Source organism: Pseudorasbora parva, chromosome 17 (genome assembly GCF_024679245.1).
Source record: "Pseudorasbora parva isolate DD20220531a chromosome 17, ASM2467924v1, whole genome shotgun sequence".
In the NCBI taxonomy this organism is placed as follows: Eukaryota; Metazoa; Chordata; class Actinopteri; order Cypriniformes; family Gobionidae; genus Pseudorasbora; species Pseudorasbora parva.
Genome location: NC_090188.1, coordinates 27,100,036 through 27,124,633, shown reverse-complemented (window position 1 = coordinate 27,124,633; position 24,598 = coordinate 27,100,036). Strand labels below are relative to the sequence as shown.

At 37.8% G+C, this 24,598-nt stretch overlaps 2 protein-coding genes across 4 annotated transcripts in view; one reads left to right on the top strand and one right to left on the bottom strand.

Annotated features, from left to right (window-relative positions):
- Positions 1-11,076, top strand: part of map3k4 (mitogen-activated protein kinase kinase kinase 4) — a 69,966-nt gene extending 58,890 nt beyond the window's left edge. For both annotated transcript variants that reach the window (XM_067422231.1, XM_067422229.1), the window contains 8 exons: positions 524-715; positions 793-863; positions 3,714-3,830; positions 3,922-4,081; positions 4,262-4,384; positions 5,331-5,437; positions 8,263-8,442; positions 10,289-11,076. In XM_067422231.1, the coding sequence (XP_067278332.1) occupies positions 524-715; positions 793-863; positions 3,714-3,830; positions 3,922-4,081; positions 4,262-4,384; positions 5,331-5,437; positions 8,263-8,442; positions 10,289-10,309 (971 nt within the window). In that variant the 3' untranslated portion in view covers positions 10,310-11,076. The remainder of the gene's footprint in view (positions 1-523; positions 716-792; positions 864-3,713; positions 3,831-3,921; positions 4,082-4,261; positions 4,385-5,330; positions 5,438-8,262; positions 8,443-10,288) is intronic.
- Positions 10,730-24,318, bottom strand: agpat4 (1-acylglycerol-3-phosphate O-acyltransferase 4 (lysophosphatidic acid acyltransferase, delta)). Of its 2 annotated transcripts, XM_067422233.1 has the most exons (10): positions 24,131-24,318; positions 19,075-19,293; positions 18,392-18,561; positions 18,087-18,248; positions 15,986-16,139; positions 15,710-15,812; positions 15,399-15,474; positions 13,721-13,919; positions 13,509-13,531; positions 10,730-11,371 (listed from the first exon to the last, which is right to left on the bottom strand). In XM_067422233.1, the coding sequence occupies exons 2-9, from the start codon at positions 19,259-19,261 to the stop codon at positions 13,524-13,526; spliced, it is 1,059 nt and encodes a 352-aa protein (XP_067278334.1). In that variant the 5' UTR covers positions 19,262-19,293; positions 24,131-24,318; the 3' UTR covers positions 10,730-11,371; positions 13,509-13,523. The 2 variants fall into 2 exon arrangements, with proteins under 2 accessions (XP_067278334.1, XP_067278333.1); XM_067422232.1 differs by lacking the exon at positions 13,509-13,531 and having other exon boundaries at positions 24,131-24,315.
- Positions 24,319-24,598: the final 280 nt, after the last annotated feature.

The following is a 24,598-nucleotide window of genomic DNA, read 5'->3' as shown; positions in this document are numbered from 1 at the left end:
CAACGTCATAACATAATTTTAAACACACTTAAATGTATCTAATATGATTAACAGAGCTGCGTTACCTCATACTCATGACCGGAAAAGCGGAATGTCTCGTCATAATAAAAGTCCTGTTGCTCACAAGTCGTGTGTTTGTGTAACAATTGTTCCAGCGGCCTTGCTCAGCTTCTTCAACACTCTGTCCTGCTCTGCTTCATACTACAGTTACGTTAATAACTGCATCTATTAACATGATTTCTGCCCGAGTCCTATACTGAATCTTTTCCACCAGCTCCCAAGATTCTGAGCTCAAACCTGCCATCATCAAACTACGCTTTTGTTTTGAATAGGCGCCCTCTAGCGGACGTAGCTTTAACCAAAATATTTTAATACATGAAATATACTACATTGAGAATTGAGTGATCACATAAACTGTTTATTTACTGATTCTTGCTGTAACAGCATTTTAATTAAAACATTTTTTATGGCAAATATAATGTACAAATTCATTATATCAACCACTGCTCTGATTTTCCTGCAGACACAGCAGCACGTCAGAGCCCTATGGAGGCCGTCTGGCGCTCCATAAGCACCTTTGACGAAAAGCACTATGCACTCATGAGACAGCGAAACATCATAGGACAGGTGTGCAATACCCCCAAGTCCTACGATAACGTCATGCATGTGGGCCTGCGCAAGGTCACCTTCAAATGGCAGAGAGGCAACAAGATAGGTGAGTGGTCAACAATGCATAAAATACACAGCAGTGGCCTGGTTCTGTTCCTTAACACTTTTTCTGTTTGCTTATAGGCGAAGGCCAGTATGGGAAGGTTTACACATGCATCAATGTGGACACTGGTGAACTGATGGCAATGAAGGAGGTATGTTCCTGAATATATATACAGGTCCTTCTCAAAAAATTAGCATATTGTGATAAAGTTCATTATTTTCCATAATGTAATGATAAAAATTAAACTTTCATATATTTTAGATTCATTGGACTCCAACTGAACTATTTCAGGTCTTTTATTGTTTTAAAGAGATAGTTCACTTTAAAATGAAAATTCTGTCATCCTTTACTCACCCTCAAGTTGTTTCAAACCTGCATTAATTTCTTTCTTCAGCTGAACCCAAGTAAAGATATTTTAAAGAATGTCAATAACCAAACAGTTAACTGGAGCCATTGACTTCCACAGTAGGAAAAAAATTACTATGGAAGTCAATGGCTCCAGTTAACTGTTTGTTACTGACATTCTTTAAAATATCTTTACTTGGGTTCAGCTGAAGATAGAAATTCATACAGGTTTGAAACAACTTGAGGATGAGTAAAGAATGACAGAATTTTCATTTTAAAGTGAACTATCCCTTTAATACTGATGATTTTGGCATACAGCTCATGAAAACCCAGAATTCCTATCTCAAAAATTAGCATATCATGAAAAGGTTCTCTAAACTTGCTATTAACCTAATCATCTGAATCAACTAATGAACTCTAAACACTTGCAAAAGATTCCTGAGGCTTTTAAAAACTCCCAGCCTGGTTCATTACTCAAAACCGCAATCATGGGTAAGACTGCCGACTTGACTGCTGTCCAGAAGGCCATCATTGACACCCTCAAGCGAGAGGGTAAGACACAGAAAGAAATTTCTGAACGAATAGGCTGTTCCCAGAGTGCTGTATCAAGGCACCTCAGTGGGAAGTCTGTGGGAAGGAAAAAGTGTGGCAAAAAACGCTGCACAACGAGAAGAGGTGACTGGACCCTGAGGAAGATTGTGGAGAAGGACCGATTCCAGAACTTGGGGGACCTGCGGAAGCAGTGGACTGAGTCTGGAGTAGAAACATCCAGAGCCACCGTGCACAGGCGTGTGCAGGAAATGGGCTACAGGTGCCGCATTCCCCAGGTCAAGCCACTTTTGGGCTACAGAGAAGCAGCACTGGACTGTTGCTCAGTGGTCCAAAGTACTTTTTTCAGATGAAAGCAAATTTTGCATGTCATTCGGAAATCAAGGTGCCAGAGTCTGGAGGAAGACTGGGGAGAAGGAAATGCCAAAATGCCTGAAGTCCAGTGTCAAGTACCCACAGTCAGTGATGGTCTGGGGTGCCATGTCAGCTGCTGGTGTTGGTCCACTGTGTTTTATCAAGGGCAGGGTCAATGCAGCTAGCTATCAAGAGATTTTGGAGCACTTCATGCTTCCATCTGCTGAAAAGTTTTATGGAGAAGATTTTGTTTTTCAGCACGACCTGGCACCTGCTCACAGTGCCAAAACCACTGGTAAATGGTTTACTGACCATGGCATTACTGTGCTGCCAACTCTCCTGACCTGAACCCCATAGAGAATCTGTGGGATATTGTGAAGAGAAAGTTGAGAGACGCAAGACCCAACACTCTGGATGAGCTTAAGGCCGCTATCGAAGCATCCTGGGCCTCCATAACACCTCAGCAGTGCCACAGGCTGATCGCCTCATGCCACGCCGCATTGAAGCAGTCATTTCTGCAAAAGGATTCCAGACCAAGTATTGATTGCAAAACTGAACATAATTATTTGAAGGTTGACTTTTTTTGTATTAAAAACACTTTTCTTTTATTGGTCGGATGAAATATGCAAATTTTTTGAGATATGAGTTTTTTGAGATAATATATGCAAGTTTAGGAAAATAATGAACTTTATCACAATATGCAAATTTTTTGAAAAGGACTTGTATATACACCAATGAGCCAGAACATTATGACAACCTGGCTAATATGCTGTTGGTCCTCCGCGTGCTCCCAAAACAGTACTGACTCGCTGAGGCAAGCACTCTAAAAGAGCCCTGAAGGTGTGCTGTGGTATCTGGCACCAAGCCTTTAGCAGCAGATCCTTCAAATCCCGTAGGTTGCGAGGTGAGCCACCGTGAATTTTTGGGTCCAGCAGATCCCACAGATGCTCAATTGGATTGATATCTGGGGAATTTGGAGGCCAGGGCAACACTATGATCCCGTCATCATGTTCCTCAAACATTCCTGAACATTGTGTGCAGCGTGCGTTATCCTGCTGAAAGAGGCCACTTTCACCAGGGAACACCGTTGTCATGAAGGGGTGTGCCTGGTCTGCATCAATGTTTAGTTAGGTTGCATGTGTCAAATTACATCCACATGAATGGCTGGACCCAGGGTTTCCCAGCAGAACATTGCAGAGAGCATCACATTTCCTCCACCAGCTTGCCGTTGTCCCACAGTGCATCTTGGTGCCATCACTTTCCTAGGTAAATGGCGCATATGTATACATCCTGTTGGCTCGGACCAGACGGAATAGCCTTTGTTGCTCTCATGCATCAATGGTTTGTAGGTTGTTGGTCACTGTTGGAAAATTCTCGCCACTGCTGACCGGGAGCAACCCACAAGCTATGTCATTTCAGAGATACTTTTACCCAGTCACCTTTCCACAACAATTTTTCCTTTGTGAAAGTTGCTCAGATCTTTATTCCTGTCTATTTCTTCTGCATCTAACAATTTGGTTATGGGAACTGATTGTTTGCTTACCCTCTAATCTACCCAGATCATAATATGTGGCCTTGTTACGAGATGATCAGTGATATTTGCTTCGCTAGTGACTCTCAGTTGCTTAATTGCTTAATATTGACTAGTGGTCATAATGTTTTGGCTTATCAGTCAGTGTAAGAGAGTACGTATGTATGTGTGTGTGTATGTATGTATAACCACTTTGTAAGCTGCAAATAAATTTGCTTCCAGATTCGCTTTCAGCCCAATGACCACAAAACCATAAAGGAAACGGCTGATGAGCTGAAGATCTTTGAAGGAATCAAACATCCCAACCTTGTCCGCTACTTTGGTGTTGAGTTGCACAGGGTAAGAAGTTTTTTTGTTGTTGTTTTTTTTTTTCAATGTCTGTTTAACAGTTTTGTTTATTTATCACTGTTCCTCTTGTTTGTTCCTGCAGGAGGAGATGTATATCTTTATGGAGTACTGTGATGAGGGGACCCTGGAGGAAGTGTCTAGGCTGGGTCTGCAGGAGCACGTCATCCGGCTCTACAGCAAGCAGATCACGACAGCAATCAACGTGCTTCATGAACACGGCATTGTCCACCGTGACATTAAAGGTCTTCATTTATTGCTTTACTTGAGCTGAGATTTCCTTTCCTCTGTTACTATTTTCTTCATGAGAGTTGATGGTTACTATTCTGAGAATCAGATGTATTTATTGGTTAGCCAGTGGGATGTCTTGGTCTCGATTTTAATTACATTGCATCACTAACCTTTGTTATTCTTTTACTCCCTAGGAGCCAATATCTTCCTCACATCATCTGGTTTAATAAAGCTAGGGGACTTTGGCTGCTCAGTGAAGTTAAAGAACAATGCTCAGACGATGCCTGGAGAGGTGAACAGCACACTGGGAACAGCAGGTGAGAGGCTCAAAGTTGTAGTTCCAGGTTTCAACACCAGAGAGCATGGCAAACTTTTTGAATGGTATAGTGATGTGTCCTGAAGCCACACCTGGCAAACCAAAACACTATCTAGACCTTTTGTTGTAAAACTCTCTAAAGCATGCTGGCAGTCCAGACTTTTATCCACTGATTTTACTGTATTATAAAAAAGTCTAAGTTGTTTCTATTGGTTTTTTAACACCAGTTCACACTGATAAATATCTCAAGATAAAGGGTTGCTTGGTAAACCAAAATGCTCCCTGGAAATTCTCCAAAAGTTTTTTTTACAGTGTTATTTTAGTTTTATTTATATATGTTTATGGTATTTATTAATTAGCTTTAATTTGTATATTTTCATATTTTATTAGAATTTTAGTTCAAGCATTTTAGTTTGATTTGAATTCTGTACTTTCATTTTTATTTTTATTTTGTCAGTTTTTGTAATTTTTGTACTTTAACTTGAACTATTTATTCCTTTAGTAATTAAAATAAAGCAGAAAACAATTGGCAACAAAACATCAGTTTCTTTATCACGAGTAGTTATCAATAAATTAAAAAAGTTTAACAAATTGTAGAAATAGCTTAAAATATAGCCTAATAGGACATTTTGAATATAAAAGGGCATTTAAGTGTCAATCTAGCATCAGTGTTAATCTAAATTACATTTAAAATGTTTTTTGTTAAATCAAACTAAGCTAAAACAACTATATTCTAATCTAAACTCCAGCTGTAATGAAAATAAAGCTAAATGGAAAAAAAGTACTAAAATGAGAAGCACATAATGACAAAAATAAAAGCACATTTAAAATATGAATAAATAATATAACATTATATAAACGGTACTTAAATATCACTGTCTAGCATCTGTAGCACTGTGATGATTATCACAAACAAAAAAAACATTGTTTTTCTGTGTCAATTCTAGCATACATGGCTCCTGAGGTCATCACAAGAGCAAAGGGTGAAGGTCATGGCCGTGCTGCTGATATCTGGAGCCTTGGTTGTGTTCTCATAGAAATGGTTACTGGAAAGGTAAAGCCTGCTAGATGTTCATGTTTCATGCATGCACGTATTTTTGTTTTGTCTTATGTGTTATTCATCCATTTAAACATTTAAAGCATTTATACTGGTTTGAGGATAATGTGAAATAACATACCCGCTCCGAACACAGTTAGCACTGAATCCTGAAAGGAGATTCCTGGGCTTGCCTATACATGCCTTAACAACCAAACTCATTCTGCTGGAAACTCAATAAATGCTGCTACCTCCCAGCTGCAATCACCAATAAAACTTTGTTCCATATATTTTTTCTTATATCGTCATATCGTTATGACAACCCCTAGGGGAGCTCTATTTCAACCTTGATTTAGTATCAATTCATATGTAGTATATAGCTTACTATAATAAGAAAACATTTGTTTGTCTTAGCATTATTTTAAATGTTTCTTAGGTCAAATTATATGTGCTTGCATTCATTAATATTCACTTGTGTGTAGTGATCGACTGATATTTATTTTTTTATTACTAATTATTTGGATGTTTATGTGCCGATAACCCGATATATAGAACCGATATTTATTTATTGTGATATTTTTGTTTTTTTACAATTAGAGTAACAGCACTGAACTGAGCTTTTTAAACACTGTAAAAAAGAACGGCTGAACGCTACAAAGCATAAACACCACCGAGAGAGAAATAAGTTTGGCGCTTTCCAACATGCTCTCATTCATGGTGGCCTAATAATTCATTTTCACAGAGCTGTAATTAATAAGATGTTTATTATATAAATGCTATATAGCAGACATTAATATAATTTAAGGAGTTTTAAACGAGTCGGTCTTGTTTACATATGGTAGCCTATATGCTGGAGCAACAACTCGGTGAGAGAACGGCTGAATGCGACTGAGCATAAACACACAGAGAGATTATTCTGTGCTTTTATTTCCAACATGCTCTCATTCATGGCTGTTTGTTTCATTCATGTGAAGTTACGTCTTTATTGTGACATGAGGGATTACCTGACCGACTCCGTCAGTGAGTTTGTCTCTACAGTGCCTAAGTTTAAACTACAAAATATCATCTCATAACATCTTGTGTGCATATCTCAATTGTGCATTAATGTAATGTTAAACAAAGTTTATTAATTAAGGGATGCAGGTTATTTTACCTTTGAACACCGTTGTTGACTCATCTCCCCTCAGACAGTCCGTTAATGGTGCGCTTGTATGCAATTCTCAAAACGTCCACAGGATGGCGCCATTTATTGGGAAATCCGATGTTACAAAACCGAATACCCGATTATGGGAAAATGCTTAAATATCGGGAATCCGATATATCGGTTGATCACTACTTGTGTGTGCTCATATAAGTATCATTATTCATTAAAAATATTAGGATGCTAAATCCTAATATGATGAGTAAGTTATTAACGTTTTAAAATTTCACATTTAAAGAAAAATCTAGTGTTTGATCTGTAAGGCTACCCAAATCGTCCCAGTGGAGGCTAACGATTGGCAGGTGAAGGTCGCTGCGTGTTCGGTCTTTTCAGCGGGGCAAAGGGATTTTATTCCAATTTCTCTTTATCTGACTACATTTAATCATAATTTAACTAGACATTTAATTATTCCATTTAACCCTTTGTTTGATTTATACCCAACCTGAATAATTCCAGAGCAAGTCAGAATCAATCAAAGTGTAACAATTTATTAACGGTCAGGTAAATGTATAAAGCCAATTACATAATCAATTCAAAGGTAATCCATACAACATCAAATACTCTGAAGTAAAGAATGAAATATATACCTGACTTCTGAAAATGAAATAATGCTGGCTATCTTGAGACATCCAGCATTACCGGCTGACCTGGTTAAAGTGTCAAGCCCTGATCTCTTTGCAACATATCCCTAAAATATCCAGAACCAAATGCACAAACTCTTTCAAATGTAAACACGAGTTCACAATGGGAATTTGCATTAATCAAGTCGTATAGACTTGTATTGATGCAGAGGCCAAATGGCTGAAAGCCACACCCACCATACTAAGACAAGATATCTCTAAACTCTTAAAACATTGATTATCTTTTGGTTAACTTCTGTGCAGATGAGATCTTTGTACCAGTCGCACTGAGACATTTCAAACGATATCAAACGCATATAATACTGTATCGTGAGGATTAACATTGTAATAAGAGAGATTAGGGACAGTTCAGATTTAAATTTCCTTTGTTTTCTCAGAGAGTCCTTGTTCCTCAATTAGACATTTGGCATCTGCTAGTTTTTTTCCAGCCTTACAGATCATATCTAAATAACTATATAAATGCAAGACTGCAATACTTTTTTGAGCAGCTAGATTTTAGATACCTTATTATTTTTTAGCCACAAAATGACTAATTTATCTCTTTGAATTGGAATTCTCTATTTTAACCTTAATTACTACACAAATTGTAATATAAATAATACAAATATTAGAAGAAATATATTTTAAGTGGTTTAAGTGTCTCCGCTGGGGAGACGAGATCATGGCGCACCTCCGCTTTTCAATGCCTCTGGCTTTAACATGATGCCACCTTAGTGCCAAAACACTATGTATTGTTTAAATTTCGCATTAAAACTTAATAATAAAAAAGCTATAGCTTTGTTTAATATCAAAAGCAGGTTTGACAATTTGGTGTTAGAACGTAACACAAAACCTGAAAGCATGTCTCACGCCAAATGTGTAAGATTTGCCAACCCTGCATCAGTATTGAAGTTTATTAATCTTGTAATACCATCATTCAGCAGCTGTTTTTAGTGTGTGAAATAAAAAATCTACAAACATCATGTGACTAAATAACTCATATTCCTTCCCGTTTAATTCAGAGACCCTGGCACGAATATGAGCATAACTTCCAGATCATGTATAAAGTGGGAATGGGCCACAAACCGCCCATTCCTGAAAAGCTGAGCACAGAGGGGAAGGACTTCCTGGCCCATTGCCTGGAAAGTGAACCGAAGCGGCGATGGACCGCCAGTGCCCTATTGGACCACCCCTTTGTCAAGGTATGAACCCGCTCTCACCCATATTGCACTCAAACCAGTAAACATAGGTTTTGGTATTTTGAACCACCAATTAGCATGTGTCTTAGAAAATTTGTATAAATACAAAGTGAAAGTTGTTATTTGCATGCATGAAAAACAAACACAAAATAACAGATTTGCATGAGAGCACTCTAACAAACCATTACTTTAAAACAAGTATAAAACAGAGGTACACATCGGATGAAATGTATGTTTTCAAACGAGTCGCTACACAATGTCCCGGTGGAATCCATTCTGATGGTGATAACGGGCGCAGCCAAGAGTTCAGTTTCATTTATGCAAATATTTGTGTAGTTAGTGCAAATCATTTCCACTGTTTGCTTCAGTGTTCTGTTACTATATAACAATGTTTCGATTTACTTCCTGAACTTTTATGGAGACATCTACATTGTCAGTAAATATAAAACACTGATATTTAGTTTTCCACTGAAAGCACCTATAATATTTATGGTTGTAATAAATGGTTGTAACTTGCTTTAGGATTGTTACATGTAGAGAAGTCTAAAACAAAGTTTAACTTTTAAGGAAAAAATCCAAAGTTCGGGAGGTTCTGTTTTGAGGTCACATAGTAAAAAAACACATTTTGCTGGTGATTTTCTTAATTCTTGTAAAATCATAAATTTTAAGACAAAATAAATTTAAAATTGTGACTTTAAATGAGCAACATTGATGCTATTTGGCACTTGATTCTGACTGCTATAATAGGTTAGAAAAAAAAGTACAGGTGAGTCTGGTGCCCCCAAAAGGTTCACATTTGAAGGAGGTGAGGCAGCTCTATGTGCCAATTTAGTACAAATGCCAAATATCCAAACAGCCCTTCTAGTACATCCACCAACATGTTAGGGGTGTAGCGATATATCGTTAATCCAGATATCGCAATATATAAATGCGACTATATGTATTGTTGATATAAACAATGATTCACAATAGTTATGCCTCAAATTACTGTATTTATAAGGTATAATTCACCCAAAAATTCTGTCATGTACTCAAAAAGTACATGACAGTCTCAAACAGTTCATGTCGTTTTTGTTTAACTTCCAAACACAAACGAAGATATTTTTTATGAAACCTGAAAGATTTCTGTTCCTCCATTTTAAAGTTCATTCCTCTCAAACTTAAAAGATCCAAAAAAAATGTCAAAGGAATCAGAAAAATAACTAATTGTAAAAATAACTAATCGAGTGTTATCAAAACCCAAGACTTCTGAAGAGAGACACGGTGGCTTTTTATATGATGAAAAGATTTACAACGACCCATATACTGTAGTAAACACAGATGTTCAAATGCTTGCGTGATGCTTGAAAACAACATGAGTTGGTAAGTGCAGAATTCAAATTTTGGGATGAGCCAAACATTGACAGTTTGGGAATTGTCATTGTGACACGCTTTCTTCCATTTAGAACTGTGATCGATTGCATTGACCATCCTTCGGTCCTCAGAGTGAAAGCATTTAAGTCATCAGATCACATTTAGTTTTAGTAGTATGATTATTTAAAGCATTTTAAAAACTCAGTATGAATGAAACAGCATTTCACCCCTCTTTAATATGTTAACATCGAACTTGAGAAAAAAATTATACCATAATGTCAATAAAAAGTTTGAATGTTTATATGGAACTTAGATAATTGATTATTAAATAAACTTTACTTTTAGTTTTTGGCCAAATGAATACTTTAAATTTGGTTTGGGTGTAAAAATCACTTAGGTGCATCAATGTCAATTTACCATCACATGCTGTTGTCCGATTGGCTGCTTGAGTGAGGTCGATGGACATTGCACTAACATGTCTTCTTTTCAATTGCAGGTCTGCACAGATGAAGAGTGATGGGGAAGACTCGCATTCTCTTAACGTTTACAAAAATGCTAGCACTACTTCACACGGCATCAGGAAGGACAGACACGCTCTGCTCAATACGAACCCCTCGCGACATTAAAGCAGTACAAGTCTTACATGTACAGTAACATTAGCAAATGGGATGGAAATGTCGTTCGGATGAGTGTTATGTACATACTGTAAGAATAGGGTTAGGGTTTTTCTTTGTACAAAGCATATTGTAAAGCTGAAGTTTAAGAGCCATTTTTTGGTGAATGAGTCACAGGGAATACATGTAAGAAGACCAAGTACATTAATTCAAGGGACATTCTCCACACAAAGCATGGGAGATGGGAGAGTTTGACATTGACTGACTGTATGTATTTTCAATGAGTGTTCGCTGAAGAAAGCATACAAACCTGGGGCTGAATGTCACAGTAGAGAAGGTTTTAATTTTTGGTTTTGTTAAAATGATATTTTTGTTTGCCTTGCTGCAGAGCCCACTCTTAACAAGTCATATTTAAGCCTAAAAGTAGTTGTTGCGTCGGCTCAGACTCGTGCTGGCCAACGCCGTGCCTTTACGATCTGGAGTGTACAAGAGCATAATCAACCAATGAGAGGGAAGAGGCCAGTCTGACTCCGCCTTTCTGCTGCTGCACTTGGACGGGTGGACAAACATGCTCTTACATAGGCATCAACTGCTGGTTCTCTGCTCCTCCAACAGTGTTTGCAATATTTAAAAAAAAAGATTATTAATAAACAGACCGTTTTTTTAAAAATGGCCTACTTGTCTCTTTAAAAACAAACAAACATGTAAATCAAAACAGTGACTTTTTTCCTTTTTTAAATGATTCAAACGACTCTTTCCAAAAGCATCATGTGACAAGGTCCTCAAATTTTACTTGGCTCATGCCAGTTCCTGTTGTTAAAATGCCCTCAATCACAGTAGTGTGATCTTGTTTCCTCGGTGGGTGAAAGTCTCTCAGTTGTTGTTCAACTGCAACTCTTTATTTCCATAGTTCGAACCCTTCTCAATCTCGGTCTGTCCGATCATCCAGCGGATACCAACTGACACTGAAAATAAAAGTAAAGATTTTTCAGCACAACAGTCAGTCACATTAGCATGCTCCATAACTAAACTATGGCTACAAGCACTCAGGCAGGGTCATATTCACTAGATCAGTGGTTCTCAACCATGGAGCGTCAACAAACTTGTAAGGTGGCCAAATACAACGTTCCCTCTAAGCTGCACGCGTGCAAAGAGAATATAATGTCGCGCAGATGCGAAATAAGGGGAGAAATCCATTTGATTGTACTTTAAATGAGAAATAATAGCAGGGCTCTGTTCAACCGCTATAGAGTTAGTATCGCTATAGTGTTAGAACTGGTGAATGCTGTTTACATATTTCCTAGAGAGAATGATGTTGCGTATGAGTGGCGGTGAGGGAATGTTTTCGGTCCAAATATAGCTCAATATGAGAGGCAACGTGAAACGCAAAGACGTGAAATAAAATGTCATCGTGTTTTAAAGAAGAGTGGCTTGAAATGGTGGAAATAATGGATGATGGACACAAGACGGTAACAAAACAGATGTTTGGGTTTCAGAGATGTTTAGATAACTATAAAAGGGTTCATGTGTTCCCCTGAACATACTTGGCTATTAGATCTATTTAAACTAGATGTAGTTTTTTTTTTTTTTTTTTTAACTGATGTAATAGCCTATATCAGTTTAAATACTTTAGTTAGTTTTTATATTATATTATAGGCTGTTATATTGTAAGCCTAATATAGAAATGATCTCACAAGGGGATTGTTTAGGGATCCTTGCCTTAATATACCACTAAGTTACATCAAGGGTTAAATAAAATAATAATGGCATATTACAGTTAAAAGTTTTATAACTGCATGATGAAACCACTCTGTGTGCGTGTTTACATACGCTGTACAGGTCTGGTATAAATAATGTTTTTGCTCAGTACAGGTGACAAATGTCCATCCAAAACTGTAACGATTTGCTCAGCTAGAAAATAAATTAGAGGGAACATTGGCCACATATATAATATTATTAAAACAATTACGTTTAAATCCCTCCCTCCCATGCAGTGAGAACCACTGCATTAGATCAGTGTAATAATACAAACAGGGTTCCCACAGACATGAAAAACCTGGAAATATCAGGGAATTTTAAGCTTGTGATTTTGGAGCCTGGAAAAGTGGGGACTTTTTCTATGCTAGAACACTATGCATCAAGTTATGCTTGGATATCAACTATAAAATGACTCCTTTTTCTCATGAATGAGTCATAAATTCTTTGTTCAATGGATGTGGGAACCCTGTACTAAGCAAAGGAGAAATGAAAGCTTAATTTAAACAATATCAATCATACAGGATTTCTCTTAGTATAACTGAATCATGTCATTTGTTTTTGTCTGCATTAAGTGTTTAGATGAAACTTTTACGGCTGAAATTAATCGTTAAATCTGTTCTCACACACATGCTGTGATATTTAAAGACACAATATGTAAGATTTTTGAATTTAAAATATCCAAAAACCACTAAAACAATGTTATATTTTGTTGACTTTTACTTATGTTATCCCAAATGTTTCCAAGAATGTTTAAATCTAGAGAAATAAGCAATTGTAATCAATGACATCATACCCACATTACCCTCGATTTCCGTAGAAACCATGGAAACGGCAAATACGCTTTAATATAATGTTTTATTAGACAGGTGAGCAACTGTTTGGATACCTTAATCGACAGAAAACTAATTTTTTTATTAGCTCAATTCAAGTTATTGTTCACAAATCTGTCTAAATCTGTGTTAGTGAGCACTTCTCCTTTGCCGAGATAATTCATCTACCTCACAGAGATGCTGATAGACAGCATGATAGTTGTACAGGTGTGCCTTTGGCTAGCCACAATCAGCAAATGTGTATAGGTTTGTTCAGTGCAATATGATAAAACAACGCTGTTATCCCGCATACACGTCACAGGAAGTAACGAAAGCGGTCATCTGCTGCATAAAACAAGCTCGGCTAAATCCAGGCATCATCAAACTATGCCTTTATTTTAAATAACCAAACTCTAGCAGTGACAAATTACATATTGTGGCTTTAAGGGCACTTTGAATGCATAAAAATGTATCCATGCACATATGAAGTGGCCAGCATGCAATCAATCTAGATAGAAGTGGTTGGTATACTTACTGCCATAGCACCTAATCAGCCTCCTTTATATTTTTTTGAAAGAAAAAAACAGATTGGAGGAAAATAGCAGCAGCATATAATTCCTTAGTTGGTGGACCACAAAAAATATCTGCTGCAATCTTAAAGGTTTATTTCTTTATTTTGCTATTTGTTACCCCAGCTTTAAATATAATCAGTAGGAAATAACCAGCCCATGCCCTTATCCCAAGTACCTGCGAAACAGATGACGAATGTACAGACGACGGTGAAGGCGGACCCTGACAGCAACAGTTGCAGCAGGAGCCTGCAGAGAGGGTAGACCAGCAAACAGACCCAGAACAGCCAGTTCAGCAGGGCCCAAGGTCGGCGCGGGGGGCTCGTAATGGGACCCGGGAACCGGCCTGTCTGTCTGTAATGCTCTTGGAATTCATCCTGTGTGAGAACAGGCATACAAAACCACTTAATTACAACCATGTTCAACCCTTATTACCCTAACTGAACAATGGGTGTGTTTCTGTTCATGAGCAATTGCTTTACTAGCACTAGCTTCTATGTGACAGAGGGCTCACACACACACGGTCCACCTGTTTTTCTTGTTTGTCCTACCCTTGAGTGCTAGAGACAAGTTAATGTTGCAATTGCATAAATAAATCCACTCATTTAATGCATCCTTCCCCCATATCCCACAATAAACACCCAGGCATTAGATAAGTTGGTTGTGTCCTATTAATATGATAGTAATAACTTAAATGCTAATACCAGCACTAAATAAAATGCTTGGCAACTTACTGAAATATACTAGTATTATAATTACTAAAACAGAAATAAAAAAAATTGCGCTAAAGAGAAATGGGAAATAAAAGATAAATTGACAAAAGGATACTGTACAACCATTACTTAAAGCACCACTTGGCTACTTTTGCTCTCTGGGTCCCCCTACAGTTTGGAAAAAATGTCCTCAACTACTGTCGTAAGATCTGTCATCCTACAACAGAGGATGCCATCGCGCGTGGGTCGTCTCATAACCCGCGGACCCCGTATGTCTATTTAATGGTCGTGGGTGCGGGGCGGGTTGTAAAAATATATACAGTGGTGCGGTGCGGGCCAAATAACTTCATAAAAGTGGCGCCGCGGGTCGGTGCAGCACTAACAGTTCCCCTGAACACTGCAAGAGGAGTTCAGAGTTCTTCTGGCGTCGCGTGTGAAATGTCTTCATCCCAGGTAACGTTACAGTCAGTGGCATATTTCAGCATGTCATATGAATATAATTTCATGGGTTTTATTTTTTTCAAACGCCAAATAATCACGATGCTCACGTTTACAATCCAGCGTCATTATAGTAGTCTATTGGTTACCGTTTTACAGAATCTATATGATACTTCAGTTCAATCTTTGAGTGGTAGGTAATCACCGTAACAAGCATGACAGCATCGGTCGGGCACGCCTCCTTCAGCTCACGCCGACGAGCAAACGCTGGTCACATGTTGATCCTCGTCCTGCCTTTAATCCCATCACTTTTTCGTTTCCTCTTATTGCTTTCCTCCAACAAAACCTTTTCTTTCTTATTTGTCTCTGCTGCTTCGGACATGACTATATTATCCGACGAACAAAGTTGGGCTCGCACGTCCGAATTTAAGGAAGAGTGGGTGTTGGTGGAAGTGACGTATATGCCGTAAAGCAGTCGAATTTTGTAGTTCTTTTTGTTCTCGGGTTACTACCCGAAACCCGAAGTTTAAAAGTACGATTAAAAACGATACAGACCCCATCAGGCTATGGCAGACCTGTCATTCAACCTATTGTAAGTCGATTTATCATCACAAGAGTCTTAAAAAATATATTATAAAGGTTGAAAAGTTACCTAGTGCTGCTTTAAATAATAAAAATACTGAATAATACTATATGTGCACTTACTTTTTCCTGATAGAGTTTGTGAAGCCAGGCCGCACATTCTGACTCATCCTCTGGGACTGAGTCCAGAGGAATTCGCCTAACAAACACAAGGAAACCCATGACGGTTTATCTTGATCTCACAAAGGACCTAAGGTCCTAAATTTACAAGACATTCATTTAGAAGGTCATAAGTGAAATATGTTTATAAGTGATTGGGGACAATGCATGATGACCTTTGTTATAGCAGGAGACAATTACAGATCATTTAATGAACAACAACATTGCCAAAGGGAGTGTGAAGTAGTTTGAATGATTCGTTCTTTCATTCTTACCTCACATATAAATCAGCATGGTATTTTTTCCCGTTGAGCACCCCTAGTAAAGTTGGCATTTCGTTGTTTCTGAAATTAAGTGTAGAATCGTACACAGCAGTAACTACAGAGGAGACACAAACCAAGTCAGAGCCAAATCCTTGGAGGCGACTTCTGTCATTTAATGTACTTATAGTCATTTAAACAACATCAACAAAGTGATAGGTCTCATTGAAAGATCAATAAAAGCAATTCTGATATGGGTTTGCCTTTACTTATAGGACAAGACGTTCTCACCAGTTCCCCTGAGGTTCTGGGCCGTGACACTAAATCCCTTGGTCCGAGGTAGAAGGTGGTACTTGAGTTTGGGGAGACCTTTCTTCTCTGCCACCTCCATACTAATCTTGTGCTTCTTTTCTGTGAAGCGTGTGCCCTCACAGTGCAACAGGAACTATAGACAAATTATAATACACGAACATAAGCCACATAGGAGATACAACAAGGGACAGAAAAGCTTAGTGTGAATTTGCACACTAACAGAGCTGTAAAATGAAATAACAGTTCATTTTAATCAAACCAAACCTGCCAAGTGTGAACACACCATTACTGTATTTAGTGTCATCATCTTCCTAGCATTTGTCCCGCTCATTTGCATTTGTCCGCTTCACACACACCTTTGTTTTGGCACAAGTTTTACGTTGGATGCCCTTCCTGACACAATGCAGCACTTGGACACATTCACTTTCACACACAATTCAACAAATTGGCATATCCAATCTAACTAACCTGCATGTCTTTGGACTCTGGGGAAAACTGGAGCATTCGGAGGAAACCAACACTGACATGGGAGAACATGCAAACACTAATAAAGCGCCCACACTACTGTAGTATGAAGCAGAGCAGGAGTGTTGAGGAAGCTGAGCAAGGCCACTGGAGCGATAGTTAATCAACACACGACTCGCAAGCAACAGCGAGACAGTCGGCGGTGTCATTTCTGCTTTTCCGGTCATGAGTATGAGGTAAAGCAGCGCTTCTAATCATATTAGACACATTTAAGTGTGTTTAAAATGATGTTATGACGTTACTCTGTGCGTTCGCTCAGCGGCTGCTGTGACACTTGTTCACACTGCTAAGCAGGGCTTGACATTAACACCCGCCAACCCACCAAATGTGGGTAGATTTCAGCTGTGGCGGGTATGGCAGCCACTCCCACTAGCCACTTTGGTGGGTTGAATATAATTTACAGCTAAATGAAAAGGCCAAGACCGTCGTATCAAAAAATTGGCTACAATTCAACTACAATTCTTTATACTTAGTGAAGGCGAGATAGGCGGATTCGCACTGCATGACACACAACAAAAGCGCTCTCTCTCTCTCTCTCTCTCTCTCTCTCGTGCTCTCTCTCTCTCTCTCGTGCTCTCTCTGCATGATCAGTTCTCCTTGCTCCTGAATAGTCAAATACACGCGCACACTGATGTCAAAATGTCCATCGCATGAACACTGTCGGTTAAGTGTACGTAAACAGGCGGGTAATAACTGGATATGTGTCACAAATATTACATCCATGCATTTAGCAGCCCAATTAAATACCTGTCTGTCATTAATGTTAATCAAACAACTACAGATGTTAAATAAATATTTGTATAGGCCTACATATTAAATAAATATGTATTAGTATCTGAATTTTTATTTTATTTTTATTACTATTGTTTTTGTAATTTGCTTAAGGTATTTTTTTTTAAATCAAGTAAAATGGCTCAAAATCAAGTAATTTAAGCATGCCAAAGTCAACTTTAAACATATACAATGTAATTTCCAAACAGCAACATTGTGGCCAGTGAAAATGCTGAGTGGCTAATAACTTTGGAAAACCACTAGCCACAGTGGCTGGTGAGCAAAAAAGTTAATGTCAAGCCCTGCTGCTAAGAGTAAAGCGCTTCTGCAGAACAAAACCGGAAACCGAGGGTAACGCAGATTTAACTTAACTGACAGACGATTCCCTTAGACTTCCCGACTGCTTGGTTAAAATATCACTTTTCTCACAATTTACAAATAGTTTGAAACATTTGGGATATTGTAAGAACTCAACTGAACACAATATATAAAACTAGCCTAGTGTTTTTTTGGATATTTTACTGCAGAAATCCTACATAGTGCACCTTTAACAAACTCACCACATGAGAAGAGTTGCCTGCATATTGTTCAGAAATTCTCCTTTTATGTTCCACCAAAAAACTGCATATGAGGTTTGAATGATAATGGCGAGTAAATCATTTTTTGGGTGAACAGGTGAATTATTTCTTTAACTAATTGCGCATTAAATTTTAAGAAATTAGAAATGTAATAAAATGTAATTGACACCAGAGAAAAACGTGCAATAAGATTTTGACAAACATACCCAAAAGTTTTCTGGATAATCCCGAAGGTTGCTCAGGCTCTGCACTACTTTTTTGCGATCCTCTTCCCATTTTCTTTTGCAGAAGACAATCTCCAGGAAGTACCACATCCAGCCAATCACAGGAACAAAGGAAAGTTCCTTTTTTGCCAACACCTTTGAGCTCTGAAATCAGAATATGATAAAAACAATTGTGTGGCAATACAACATATACATCTTATTTTTAAGGCTTAATATCTTCACAATGTTACGAGTAATGCTCAAATTTTTATTTTATTTTTTTTAAATAGAACTATGTTTTGTCTTACCCCTAAAACACCAAATCTCTCACAGAAGGTCCAGCCGGTCATAAAATCGATCTCAAAGTTATGATTGAGGACAACAATGGCGTTTTCTTTGCCATAGAGAGGATAGCTTTCCGGGTCGGTGTAAAGGGTGCATTCTGTCCCAGACCACCACTCCAACAACGCCACCAATTCTGAACAAACAGAAAAAAATATCCAACTGAATTACAATGCATTTATTTATAAAGCACAATGAATTTACATATATTCATGAATCTGTAGTGCTCCATCAAGTTAATAATCTTACATAAATACGTAATATTATACAATATGCATGTAAATAGACATTAAAGCAATATGCAATTTTCAAAAACATACACTTCCTGTTGTTACCCTCAGTGCAACAATGAGGTTTTTACACAGGAAATAATGGGTTTCAGTGGGTGTGTATTTATCTGCTTCATAATACAATACCATCTTAACCAGGAAAGATATGGTAATCATGTTCTCTGTGACTGTGGCATTTTATTGATATTAGCATCTTTTTTTTTTTTTGGCACTATTTTACGTGATTGTTACTTAAGGCATTACAGTTATGTCTTTCAATGAGAACAAAATAATTACTGTAAACTTGTTGCTTCATGCCTGGTTGGAACAATATCTTTCTTTGGAGGTAAACCTACAGGTGACAGCTTTGAAGGACTTACGACTAGAAATGGAATAACCCAATCTGCAGTTGATTTTTCGTGCAAGCTGCTTGTTAATGGGCCACAGTGGTAGAGTACAAAGCTGCAACAGGTTGATAATAAACCCACTGACCAGGAACACATAACATATAATGAGATGGCACAGCAACTGAGTTTTCAGCACTTTTATGATTCCCATCCTTATCATGTAGTCTTGACTTTTCCTGTCCCAACAAAACCCTGTGCAGAGAGAGAGAGAGAGACAGAGAAAAACAGAATCATATAAATAACTTTGGCAGCTCTATCATATTCAGAAGAAGATTGTTTTTTAGAAATACTGGAAAATCTGAATAATACCTTTCTAAAATACACTATATTGCCAAAAGTTTTGGGACATGCCTTGCACATTAACTTTAATGACATCCCATTCTTAATCCGTAAGATTTAATATGGAGTTGGCCCACCCTTTGCAGCTATAAAAGCTTCAACTCTTCTGGGAAGGCTTTCCACAAGGTTTAGGAGTGTTTATTGGAATATTTGACCATTCTTCTAGAAGTGCATTTGTGAGGTCAGGCACTGATGTTGGACGAGAAGGCCTGGCTCTCAGTCTCCGCTCTAATTCATCCTAAAGGTGTTCTATCGGGTTGAGGTCAGGACTCTGTGCAGGCCAGTCAAGTTCCTCCACACCAAACTTGCTCATCCATGTCTTTATGGGCCTTGCTTTGTGCACTGGTGCACTGTCATGCTGAAACAGGAAGGGGCCATCCCCAAACTGTTCCCACAAAGTTGGGAGCATAAAATTGTCCAAAATATCTTGGTATGCGGAAGTATTAAGAGTTCCCATCACTGGAACTAAGGGGCCAAGCCCAATCCCTGAAAAACAACCCGACAAGTTGTTCCCACCCCTGGCATGTAACGTTCTCCTAGCAAACACCAAACCCAGACTCGTCTCGTCTTGCATTGCTCTTGGTAATGTAAGGCTTGACTGCAGCTGCTCAGCCATGAAAACCCATTCCACAAAGCTCTCTACGCACGTTCTTGAGCTAATCTGAAGGCCACACAAAAATTGGAGGTCTGTAGCTTTTGGCTCTGCAGAAAGTTGGCGACTTTTGGTACCACACTTGAATTCACTGAGCTCCTGAGAGAGACCCATTCTTTTATAAATGTTTTTAGAAGCAGTCTGAATGACTAGGACTTGATTTTATACACGTGGCCATGGAAGTGATTGGAACTCCTGAATTCAATGATTTGGAGGGGTGTCCCATTACTTTTGGCAATATAGTGTATAGGCTATGGGAAAACTGTTTCTGAAATATGAAAATCTACTTGAGCCAATATTCAAATTGCATGGTAGCAACAAAGCAAAAAATAAGTGTTTGTTTTTTTTTGTTTTGTTTTTGGGTTTTCCACTTCAGCTTGAATAGAAATTGTAAATAGTCTAGTTATTTATTCTATACAATGTGTATTTTACAAACATCTACATTTCCCAATAGCTCTTTGTGTGGTCCTGAATAGTTCACAAAAAAACCTGAGTCTTCAGATTCATAGTTGCCATGAAACACTGAAACAGACACAAAAAAAACACCATAAAGTGGTTCATTTGACTCAAGAACCTGTGACCAGGTCATTGAGCTAGTAAACCTTTTTTTGATAAAACAAACCTCCAGAAACTTTCAGTTAGTTTATTGGTTTGTTTACTGGTTGCAGAGGTGGACAAAGTACACAACTCTATTACTTGAGTAAAAGTAAAAGTACTACTGGTCAAATATTACTCTGTTACAAGTGAAAGTTCTAAAAACAGATTTTTACTTGAGTAAAAGTACAGAAGTATTTATTTTCAAAAGTACTTAAGTACCAAAAGTAAATTTCCTTTTAAATGCATTATTTTATTATTGTTGTAAAAATGCACATTATGCCATCATGGTTTAAGTCATTCAGTGATGCTCCATCTGACACACTAGCAAAATGACTAACTTAAACTAATTTAAATACTTGTTTAAAAGTTAAAAGCTGCTTTCACGTTAAGGCTGAATGCACGGCTCCAATACACTAATACACATCTGATATTCTACCAACTTTACTCTTCTCTTTCTCCCAGACGTTTATATTTTTAATATTTTATAAGACATGCATCAAGTGTATACCAACTAAACTAATCTTGATTTTTTTTTTTCTAAACTGAAAGTTTCAAAGTATGGCTATGGGTGCACACACTGTGCTCAAGTACCGTCTTCTTCCATTTTGCTATGAACTGATCAGTGTTCAAAAAAAGTTGAGAAAATGTATATGTCCCAATAAGAGTGATTCCTGACAGACTGTCTGAAACAACAACAACAAAAACCTTTTAAAGATGGAAAAAATCATCCTCCGACATTCAGAGCTGCTACAGAAACGACTTTCGACCTAGATAGAAATGTAGTGAAGTAAAAAGTACGATATTTGTCTTTCAAATGTAGTGAAGTAAAAGTCATAAGTTTCAGATACTCAGAAAGTGTACTTAAGTACAGTACTCAAGTAAATGTACTTAGTTACTGTCCACCTCTGACTGGTTGTAAAGTGTAGAACATGAGAAAGTTAATAAAAGCCCATAAAAATGTTTGAATGGCACAACACTAAACTGGGTAAACAAAATAGTTAAAAAATGTTCTGCCACCAGAAAAAATTCTTTTGAATGAACTATTTTACTCTTAAAAATGTAGCATGACACAGCAAGAAAGGGCACGTTCCTCACAAGACGTGTAGCTGCTGTGTTTTCTGGCTATCACCAGACCAAGCTCAATTTAAGATTGTTCAAAAGCAATGTTTGTAGGAAAACTGAAGAGAACTTTAGATGGCACAAAGAGCAAAATTAATCCTGTACCTATCATTACTGCAAGCTCTAACGTGAAAGTCTCTCAGGACACAGTGCAAAGGCTAAAGCAGAAATGGCAGTGTCACTTTTGTGGTTTCGTGGCGTCTACTGTGTGTTTTGGCTTTGCTATGGTGACAGAAAAAAAGTGTGATTTGAATCAAATAGTTGCGGTCACAAGTGTAGAAATGAACCTGATTTGTATGTGTATATATATATCCACTCCTCTCCCTTATCCCAGCTCATCTTTGACGGCCAGGTCATCACTTTCTCCTCCTCATAAATCTAGGGGTTCGGTTTGACCCACAGCTGACCTTCAATGACCACATTAAGCACATTTGTAAAACTTCCTTCCACCACCTTTGAAACATCTCCAAACTCCGTCCCTTTAACCTTTCCAGATGCATGTCCATGCCTTTGTCTCCACCAGGCTGGACTACTGCAACAGGCTCTTCAGTGGGATTTCTGACAGAAATATCCAGATGCTTCAATACATCCAGAACAGCGCTGCCAGGGTCCTTATGAGAGTCCGTTAATATGATCACATAACTCCCATCCTACACTCATTGCACTGGCCTCCTGTTTCATTCTGGATCGACAACAAAATCCTCCTGATCACACATAAATGCATCACCGGATATGCACCTCCATATCTACAGGAACTCATCACTTTGAAATCCTCCACCGGCACCCTCAGATCTTCAGGCCACCTGCTTTTTCAAGTCCCCTCACCAGGCTTCATACCATGGGAGATCGAGCTTTCTGCTCGGCTGCACCGCGGCTTTGGAACAACCTACCCATTGAGCTGAGAGCAGTACAGAGCCTGGGCCAGTTTAAAGCTGAACTGAAGACTTTTCTGTTCAGAAAGGCTTTTATGTGTTGATTGTTTGTATTAATCTTTATTTTTACATTTTATTCATTTTTTTTTTTTTTAAATCTTTTTCCATTGTTGCACTTTGAGATTCTTCGGAATGAAAAGTGCGTTATAAATTAAATCTATTATTATTATATAGCATGTGTGTGTGTGTGTGTATATATATATATATATATATATATATATATATATATATATATATATATATATATATATATATATATATATATATAAATAAAATGCACAAGCTTATTTGCATTAGTCGTGAGGATTTTTATCCATTCCAGTGACTCCAATCTTTTGAATGACTCCAATGAAAAGACTCATTCAAATCGATTTAAATTTGTTCACTGATTTGACCCTGTCTGGAGGATTACAACAATTACATGGCAACAAATGATTATTGTGCATTAAGTGAGTTATTGAATCATTTACTGAACCGATTTCTTGAAAACAGTTCATCAAACACGAGTATTCAGAAAGCAGAATTAAAAGGTTAGTTCACCCAAAATGTAATAGTTATAATGAGAATACGTTTTTGTGAGGGGAAAAAAAAACAACCTTTAGGCTGTTCAAACGATTTATTTTATTTAATTTTTGCGCACAAAATAAAAGTATTTGTGGCTTCGTAAACTTATGGTTCCTTACAGTCTGAACCACTGGAGTCGAAATTGGAACGAAATGTGACAGAATTTTATTTATTTATTTTGGATGAATGAACCCTTTAACATTTTTACAATAATAGCATTGAAGGGGCGTGTTCGTCCAGTAGGTTTAACCGGTTAGATAATGAAAGGGTCATTCATAACCGGTCTTGACAGCTATTCGTGTTATAGATTAGTAAATCTATAAATTGAGAAAAACAGTCACGCGCTTAAAGGACTAACGAAAAAGTGTCAGTGCACTGAATTCAACGAAAACGATTTGCTCACTTAAAAGATTTAAAAAATAATAAATAAATAAAAAAAGTGAGAAATCACTAAGCTACTGGTACACACAAGGTGAGTCTTGTTTGGGGTAATTTACCAGTTCAACCTAAATTCAACCACCCTAAAACCGCAAACTTCAAACTCACAGCAGGTAACGTCACAGCTAGCTGCAGTTCACCAACAAAAAAAGTATCTTTATTTGTTGAAAGAACAGCTTCGATTAGTAACATCTGATCTACGTTCAAAGTCTGCTACAGTAGCAAAGAAATATTTCTCTTATGTCTGTATTTCAGATAAATGTTTCATTAGTTTGCCATGGTATCATAAGGAGTTAAGAGACAGCCATTGAGAACATCGAGCACATGTGGATTGCATACAACGAATATCTTTCAGCACAAGACAAAACCGCTGTTGTGTTTAAATTACCTTTTAGCAGCAGAGAAGTCGTCTCATCATATGGTGCTAATTAGAGAGCGCGGGCCTGAGAGATGTGAATCTGAAGGATGTTTGAGTTAGACAGGCTGATAGATCCCAAGGTTGAAGGTATTGAGCTGAATGAGACCACACCCCGCAACAAGACGCTGCGCGAAGAGCACTGGAACGTGGGCAGGGACTTCAGATGGTCATTATGTCATTTCCTCTGCTCTGTCCAAGCCAACTTTGCTCCAGTGTCTGTAATAAACTGTACTACACTGTTCACTTTGACCTACATGAATGCCAGGACGTTGGCAACAGAATGACATCGCCTTAAACTCTTGTTCTTTTTACTATACATTCCCTTGCATCTGTAACACATCTGTACAGACTACATGTCTTTTGTCTATTGTGTATTTTTATTTTTTATTCACTTATTCTATTTTATTCATTTCGTCTGTACTGTGGAAGCTTCTGTCA